The sequence below is a fragment of the Aspergillus fischeri genome, genomic scaffold (genome assembly GCF_000149645.3).
Source record: "Aspergillus fischeri NRRL 181 1099437636264 genomic scaffold, whole genome shotgun sequence".
NCBI classification, from domain to species: domain Eukaryota; kingdom Fungi; phylum Ascomycota; class Eurotiomycetes; order Eurotiales; family Aspergillaceae; genus Aspergillus; species Aspergillus fischeri.
This window is the reverse complement of record NW_001509762.1, coordinates 4945131-4953349: the sequence shown is the minus strand read 5'-3', so window position 1 is coordinate 4953349 and position 8219 is coordinate 4945131. Positions and strand designations below refer to the sequence as shown.

At 50.6% G+C, this 8219-nt stretch overlaps 3 protein-coding genes across 3 annotated transcripts; 1 reads left to right on the top strand and 2 right to left on the bottom strand.

Annotated features, from left to right (window-relative positions):
- Positions 1 to 504: 504 nt before the first annotated feature.
- Positions 505 to 1826, bottom strand: NFIA_088940 (putative plasma membrane SNARE protein (Sec9); the record flags this gene model as incomplete). Its single annotated transcript, XM_001260834.1, has 2 exons — positions 505 to 564; positions 621 to 1826. The coding sequence occupies 2 exons, from the start codon at positions 1824 to 1826 to the stop codon at positions 505 to 507; spliced, it is 1266 nt and encodes a 421-aa protein (XP_001260835.1).
- Positions 1827 to 2289: 463 nt separating this feature from the next.
- Positions 2290 to 4670, top strand: NFIA_088930 (Sec1 family protein; the record flags this gene model as incomplete). The annotated part of the gene is made up of 4 exons (XM_001260833.1): positions 2290 to 2367; positions 2459 to 2654; positions 2909 to 3120; positions 3174 to 4670. 4 exons carry the CDS (start codon positions 2290 to 2292, stop codon positions 4668 to 4670), a joined length of 1983 nt encoding a protein of 660 aa, XP_001260834.1.
- Positions 4671 to 4875: 205 nt separating this feature from the next.
- NFIA_088920 (telomere length regulation TEL2 family protein) lies at positions 4876 to 8158 on the bottom strand (the record flags this gene model as incomplete). Its single annotated transcript, XM_001260832.1, has 6 exons — positions 4876 to 5338; positions 5404 to 6117; positions 6168 to 6714; positions 6768 to 6854; positions 6895 to 7257; positions 7309 to 8158. The coding sequence occupies 6 exons, from the start codon at positions 8156 to 8158 to the stop codon at positions 4876 to 4878; spliced, it is 3024 nt and encodes a 1007-aa protein (XP_001260833.1).
- Between the last annotated feature and the right edge of the window lie 61 nt (positions 8159 to 8219).

Here is an 8219-nt window from a genome sequence, read left to right as displayed (position 1 = left end):
CATGCGATGGGTTGATGATATTCTGTGCACTGAAACAATGTTAGATGGTATAAAATACTGTGTCCAGCTGGTGCGAGGCCGTGTAGGGATCCAAGTATCGGCTGTGGGAAGGAGAGTTAGGAACACATCTCATCCTTGGGGCGCAGCGATTCAATGTAGCGGACCACCTTCGAAAGACAATCAAACATCGCAAGGCTCGTCGCATCTCAGGACACGACGTCATTCAAACAGCTCCGACGAAGAATCAGCAAATCGTTCCTCGAGGTAATAATTAGATTGATGGGTTCTATGAATCAGAGTGATCGGTCTCGCGAATATACAGCTAGCTCGAACACTGAATATGGATGCTCCAACGAGCCACAAAGCCGGGAACGCCGAGAAATGGTAGACAGTGATATGCACAGAAAGCTTATAGATCAAGATGTGAAACATCAACCGACGTCGACTGCACCAGGCGGCCTACGGGTGCATCCGCACGACTGAATTGAATAGACGAGCAGATCCTTAATGAATACGGTCCAGCTTTGCCCGGTTCATAGCAATTTGATCGTCGACGAAATCGCTCTGTAGCAAGTCAGCTGAAGTCCACAGGCACTAGAGAAGCAAGCCGGAACACTCACCTTGCCCATGATCCGCTCTAGGTGTCTGTTCTGCTCGTCAAGTTCGCGGCCTGTGGCACGAGCAAGTCCATTCAGGCGACTGGCAGCACCGGACAGAAGATCCAGGTTCTGCTCGATCTCATCCTCCATAGCTTCATCCTCACTGTCTGCCTCGAATTGATACTTGGCACGCTCCGTGACATTGGCCCTGCTCTTGCCATGCGGTTTACCCGCTTCCCTTTCAATCTCCCTGAATGTGCGCTCCATTCTCTGGTTGGTCTGATATGCCTCATTGCGCGTGCCTTCCCGAGTTGCCCGTTCAGCACGATGGGTCTCAATGATCTTCTCGTCCCGCTCCCGTCGTCTCCTGGCGCTAGTGAATGGGTTTGACACGTGCACCGCGAACATGCTCTTATTGAGAGTTTTCAGCTCCTTTGCTTTCTCTTCAGCAAGTCGACCCTCGATAGTGGCAACATCCAAGGCTTTCTCGGTGTCATGAATTCTTTCCCCTTGGGCCCCAAGGCGGGCGAGCGTTTCGCGGCCGGTTTCCTCAGCCTGCGCAGCGACGCGCAGAGCATTGCGAGTGGATGAGACATCGCCCTGCTTGATGAATCGCATCTCCTGCTTAATGTTCTGGATTTCCTCCTCTTCCTCTTCTTCCGCAGTGAGCTGTCTCTCCTGATACGTGGAAGTGTTGTACTCATTGCTTCCGCCGCCATAAGCATTGTTCGGTTCTGAGTATGGAGGTGGAGGACCATTCTGTTGCTGCTGTTGTACCCGGTCCCTGGCTCCTCCAAAAAGTGCGTCCTTGTCTGCTGCAGCGGGGTCATTCGGATCGGTGCTGCCTAATCCTCCATAGCCACCAGGGCCGTATCGGGAGGTCGATGCGCCGCCAGCATTACCGAATCGATCAGCACCGTATCCGCCTTGATTGCCATACTGGTTGGGAGCATAGCCCTGAATCTTGTTATCGCCTGGGATGCCTCCAGGTGCAGGGGTGCCGATGGGAGAGCGTCCTTTCATCGAGCCTGGTCCAGCAGGCTGTTCGGAGGGCGGAAGAGGGGCTACTCCAGCGTTCATCTTGGCTCTGGTATACGGGTCAATTGGTGCTGGCTTCGCATATGGGTTGGCAGGAGGAGCTGGACTCTTGCTCTTGGACCGGGAACCAAAAAGGGCCCGGCGGTTGGACGAGTCATCGTCGTCGCCGGACTTCTTGAACAAGCCCATTGCGGATTGCCAGGGAGGTGTAGGAATGAAAGGGGTATCAGGGGAAATCGCAGACAGCACAGAAAGCAAAAAAGACAATGGAAGTGTTTACAACAGTCTAAATGAGACGGGGTAGTGGGTGAAAGCTGAGAAGGTGTTAAATGTAGTTGAGACACTCAGGGGAGTTTCAGGCAAATAATCTAAATTGAGGGGGAGGAGTCGAGACCTGAAGCGTTAATACAAATACAGCAATAGGTGAGTAGGCTGGGAATGTCTAACTAAAACATGTGGTAACAGTGTATGAGACACGTATTGTGGCGCAGGGAGAGGCGGTGATTAGCGCTAATCCAATCATAGTTAGCTGGGATGGCTGAGCCAAAGTTGACGCCTCAGAAATAGCAGCAACCGTACTCCTGTTCTCTCTGCCTATTTTCTCCTCTGGTTTGCTGAGAAACTACCACGTCTGGGAGGCTCTACAGCAACCATGGCGCCATATCCTGGGTCTGATGCTGACTATATCAAGGACAAGGCGCGGAGGGACTTGTTGACCCTCCTTGAAGGCGTGAGTGAGGCTCCTTCCTGGTCGTCCCCTTCTCAACAGCATCGATGTTACCGGAAGCCGAACTTGAGCTAAATCAGAACTACACGGGCAGGTGCGTGGTAAGAAGAATCTTGTCATCAGCCAAAATCTGGCAGGTCCAGTTGGGATCTTCGTCAAATTCTCCCAACTCCAAGAATACGGCGTAGATCGAGTCTTTCTGCTCGAGAATGCCAATGTTGACTCATCCCAACGCAATGTCATCTTCCTAATCCATGCCGAGAAGATACGCCAGGTGCAAACAGCAGCAGGTATGTCATCTCGGCTCTATTTCTTGTAAAGCATTGCCTGCATTATCTGTCTGGCCTCCTTTCGGGGACAGGACACATGGGACATCAGTAGATTACGCAGAATCATCCACACTCTACGTAGTCAGTCAAGTTCCCTATATCAAAACAATCCATGTTCCCATCAAGAGGGCTACTACTGGAGCTCATCCCTAAGGCTTTCTTTCTCTGAATTGTCCGATAGAATGCCATCAGAATGAGCTGACATTTCTCTATAGAGCAAATCAAGCGTCTACAGCAGAACGGCAATGTTGAGCATGAATTTTCCATATTTTGGCTACCCAGACGAACATTTGTAAGCAATAAGATCCTGGAAGATGCAGGAATCATTGGCGATGTGAATATCGCCGAGTTTCCCCTGTATTTTGTACCTCTCGAACAAGATGTCCTTTCCCTGGAATTGGACGACTCCTTCGGTGACCTCTACTTGGTAAGAACCAGAAAAATTGTCTCACTGCAACCCATTTGCTTATCATCACGCAGCATAAAGACCCAGGTTGTATCTTCCTCGCCGCGAAGGCTCTCATGGATATTCAGCAAAGACAGGGTTATTTTCCTCGAATCATTGGGAAGGGAGATCACGCGCGCCGACTCGCAGACCTTCTGTTGCGGATGAGAAAGGAGCTCGATGCTGAAGAGAGCTCCGGTTTGAGGGGTCCTTCTGCAAGAGGACTTCTGCCCAGCGCGAGTACCGAAAGTCTGATCATTATTGACCGGATGGTGGACTTTGGCACTCCCCTACTCACGCAGCTCACGTACGAGGGCTTAATTGATGAGTTTGTCGGGATCAAGAATAACCAGGCAGATGTTGATACGGCTATCGTTGGAGCCAACTCTGTTCCCCAAGCGCAGGAGTCTTCCAAGGCTCCTCAACAAACCCTAAAGCAGGGACAGAAGCGGAAGATACAACTGGACTCTTCTGATCAACTGTTTAGCCAAGTGCGTGACGCAAACTTTGCCATAGTCGGCGATATTCTGAATAAGGTGGCCCGGCGTCTAGAAAGCGAGTATGAGACTCGTTATGCGGCCAAGACGGCTTCAGAATTACGTGAATTCGTGAATAAACTGCCAACTTATCAATTGGAGCACCAAAGTCTTCGCGTTCATACGAACCTCGCCCAAGAGATAATGGGTAACACGCGCTCAGATATCTTTCGCAAAGTTCTTGAAGTCCAGCAAAATAATGCTGCGGGCACTGACCCGACGTATCAACATGATGCCATCGAAGAATTGATTGCCAGGGATGTGCCTCTTAAGACTGTTCTCCGTCTGCTGTGCCTGGAGTCGTGCATGTCAGGCGGACTCCGTTCCCGGGATCTCGAGCATTTCAAGAAGCAAATTGTCCACGCCTACGGACATCAGCACATACTGACCTTCTCTGCCTTGGAGAAAATGGAGCTCCTGCAGCCCCGTTCCTCGGCCGCCACCATGCTTATTCCGACTGCTGGTGCTCAGCCAGGAACTAAGACAAATTATAACTACTTACGGAAGAATCTACGCCTGCTGGTGGAAGAAGTCAGTGAGAAAGACCCGAACGACATTGCCTACGTATACAGCGGCTTCGCTCCACTCAGCATTCGTCTAGTCCAGTGCGTTCTGCAGAAGCCCTATATATTCTCACTCGTCAAGGGCGGTGCTGCCTCTGCTACCTCCACCCCTGCAAGCACTGCATCCCCCGGCTGGCTCGGATTCGAGGACGTAGTAAAGAGCGCCCGTGGCGCGACGTTCAGCATCGTTCAGAAGGGAGATGATAAGGCTGTTCGTGCGCGACAGACGCTGAGCGGCAACAATGCCACCAAGACTGTGTATGTATTCCTCCTAGGTGGAGCGACCTTCACAGAGATTGCAGCACTGCGATTCATCGCAGCTCAGGAGGCCCCCCGCCGAAGGATTGTCATTTGCACAACGAGCATCATCAACGGCGATCGAATGATGGAGGCAGCTATCGAGAAGGGAAGTTTTGCAAAGACCGAGGGATGAGAGGCATGTTCTCGGACTGGAAATTCGGTGGGGCCAGTGTCCTGTATATGGACTAATTCAATAACGATCCTGTCAACGTAAATCACGAAATGCTGTTACGATCATCGATAACCTATGTATATTGACTTGCCCAATTGTCCCACCACCCGTCAACGCGTGAGTACTTTCTTCATTTTCAGACGTATAGATTATGGACTATTTAGATCTAATACTTAAATCCAGAGTTGACACCCATTAACCGCCCTTGGTATCTCTCCGTTACTTCACCCAATTTCACCATGACCCCTGCAGCCAATAGTCTGACCTGTTCCCGAGGGTCATCCACTCCCTGTGCCGCCGGAGTTCGATCAAAAACTGACCCAGCCCACTCGCGCAACTCGATTACTTGAGTCGCAAATTCAGTGACGAGTCGTTCCTCGCCGGAGGAGCCTGACGCGACGTTCAAGTCCAGTACTGCGAGGAACAGCGAGAGCAGCGCGGAGACGATTGAAGGGTCCTCCGAAAGCGGTCGTGTGTAGAGCGAGAGGAGAAAAGTCAACGTCTCCTGAGTGAGATTAGGAAGGTACGGGTTGTGGGGCCCCATGGTGGAAAGGATGAGTGTCAGTGTCTGGATGAAGAGACAGAGGAGATGCGGAATCAGAAAAGGGTTGTACGAGGGCGCGGTTGACCTGTGATAGAGGAATTTGTCAATTCTGGCGTCCTTCAGATTTACGGGAAAGACTTGAGTTCTTACGAGGAAAATTGCGTCATCATCAATGCAAAACGAGCTGTTAGAGGATAGAAGAAGCCCTCTGACAATACTTTGTGAAGGTCCCTGACCGTCGACTTCTGTCGCTGCGCATCTCGCTGCTGGCGTTTCTTCTCGACCTCCATTCGTGACGAAAATGTTCGCACCTTGAGTGCATTCGGACCAGACGCGGCGTCCGCAGCTTGAGCCGCGATTGGTTCAAGTGACGCTTTTGAGAGGGTCTTTGTAAGACTCGCGATGGGGGATTCATTGGTTAGATATAAGTCCTCCACGTTTGCCGGCAGCCTCCTGGTTGGGAAGGAAGTGTCGGGCAAGGTTGGCAATCCAAGTGTGCGAGCATCTTCCTCGCCGTTTCCTGCTAATTGGCGAGCACCTAGACCCAACGCCGTGAGGACTGCGGACCGCTGGGTCTGGGACAAATCTCCATCGAAGAATACCGCAGCGAACCAGCGGCCCATTTTCAGCGGTTGCGATACAATCAAGGAAATCATGCTCTGTAACCGACATTCATGGAACTTAGGGAGTTTAGCCTGCTCCTGCAGTCCGACCAGGACAAGAGCCAGCTCCTCTACATTTTCAGCCAGCTCGGTTCCGAAGCCAGTCTTGCGTCTAATCAGAGAAGGAGCAGTGGTTACGGCCAATTCAAATCGTTCGAGGTTCTCCGTATCCCGTAAGCCAGCTATCAGATCGCGAATGTATCTGTTCGAGTCAGTCGTCTGTATCTTCGCAATGTAGTTCTGTCAACTTACACTGGTGGTGTCGGTTTGTTGCGTTGTACAAGAGTCGGGTCATCGTCGGAGTCCGATGGATCCTCGTCAGGCTTCTCGTACGGTATTAGATCATCATCATCTTCGTTCTCATCATTCTCCGAGTCCCCAATCTCTTCTATTGACACAATCTTGACCGATTGTGTGGTGGAGGCTCGCGCACGCACAGTTCGAGAAGAGGATGGTCCTTGAGCGGGTGGACGATGCTCCTTAGGTGATTGTTCTTTCGATATTCTGATATAATCCAAACTTCCCACGCGATCTGCTTTTTTGGCTAAGTCCAGATACGAGACTGCTTCGTCGCTTTCCATTTCTTCAAGATCAAATTTCATAGCTTTTCCCGGCTCCTCAATGAGTTGCGAGATTGCGGTGCCGATGATCATACCGAGAAGGCGGGCTTTGGAGGCTGAGGCTGCTAAACGATTCGAGACGGTGCTCAGGAAAATACTAGAACGCCCTGCGTCCTTGACTGCACAGCTATCCAGCCGTTGAAGACACCCAGCAGCCAAGAGAACAACTTGAGCATTTGCTGATAAATATTAGCGCAAGCTTTGACATTCGGACAATGGGTTTCCGGACTACCTTCTTGACTGCTCATCGGGGCGTGTCTGATGTAAAACTTATCGCCAGATTGTTCGAGGCTACTGGAGAGCAAAGCTTGAATTATATCTGAAAAGCATCTATTAGTTGAATCTCAGAGGCCGCGCACCCCGGAAGACGTTACCCTTTCTATCCGACAAAGCTGCTAGTAGCGCTCGGCGAAGACCGACAGTATGTATTGAGCCAGCTTGACCTTTTGCAAGCCAGTCTGCTAGCTGACTTACTAGGTGTGGACGTTTGCAAATGATGATTGAGCACAAGGCCGCAACACCTTCAACGGTTTGGTTGGACGTACTCGCAAAGTCCAGGTAGGAGATGCTAACCGGAAAATACCTCTTCTGCAGGTCGCGGAAGACTGACTCGAGAAACGCCAGTTGCTCAGTCGGCCGAAGTTTGTCATAGAAAGAGTCAAAATGTGTTGGAAGAGCTCTGTCTAGTAGAAGGCCCGAATAGATTTCCCTTACAAGGTGATCTTGAAAATGAGTTAGTATGAACAAGCTGCCAAAGGATCGTAGGACTTAACCTGTGTAGCCAATACTTAATGACCGCGCCATTAGAAGAGAAGCTGCTTTTAGACCCGCGTCGTTGTTAGGATTAATCCTCGAGACAATCTGACATATATTTGCCCCCAACCAGGAAGCATATTGAGTTCCTTCACCAAGCCAAGAGAGCTTCGCGAGGCCTTCCAGGTCTTTTATCAAGCTCAGTGCTTCTGCAGCGGCAGGTAGGAGTTTGCTGGCACCAAGAAGAGCAATAAGCTCCTTCCAAGCTAGCTGCTTCTGGGTTTCATTAGTGTGAAGAGCATGGATGTCATTGTAAAGGCGCAACACAAAGTCTGTCGGTTTCAGCAGGGCAGAGATGACCGACAGAATCTCTGCAAGTCGAATACGATTATTCGATCCTTCCGCATTTTGATGTGCTGCTCGTGCTGCGGTTATCAGAGAACGAAGCTGAGTGACCAAGCAACTCAATCCAGCAACGCTGCTGAAACATCGCAAGAACATGCCTCGTAGTTTACTAGCTTCGCCCTTTGTCTCTTTCAGATATTCCCAATGATCGGGAATCGTGACGTTCACTAAGACATTGATTACCTGAGTGGTCTTTGCGCTCGGGACCCTGATATCAAAGTCTGGAGGAAGAGCCTTTTTGTTTGAGGGATCAAGTATGGAGAGTACATGAGCGATATTATCCTGATCAGGTTTTGACTTCAGTACCGCCAATATATGATCGGACGATGTCGAATTATTGTCTAGCTCGGCTGCTGACCCAGTTTGGCGTTTCTGAAGACCATCCAGGGAATTTCCCTCCGCGGCAGGCGATAAAATCGACCTGGAATCGCGCGTCGTTATATTCACAGTTGTGAGAGCTTCCATTTTCGATAACTAAATGTCTCTCGAAAACTGGAAAGACACTTGATGGTCATGCCTCAAGTGG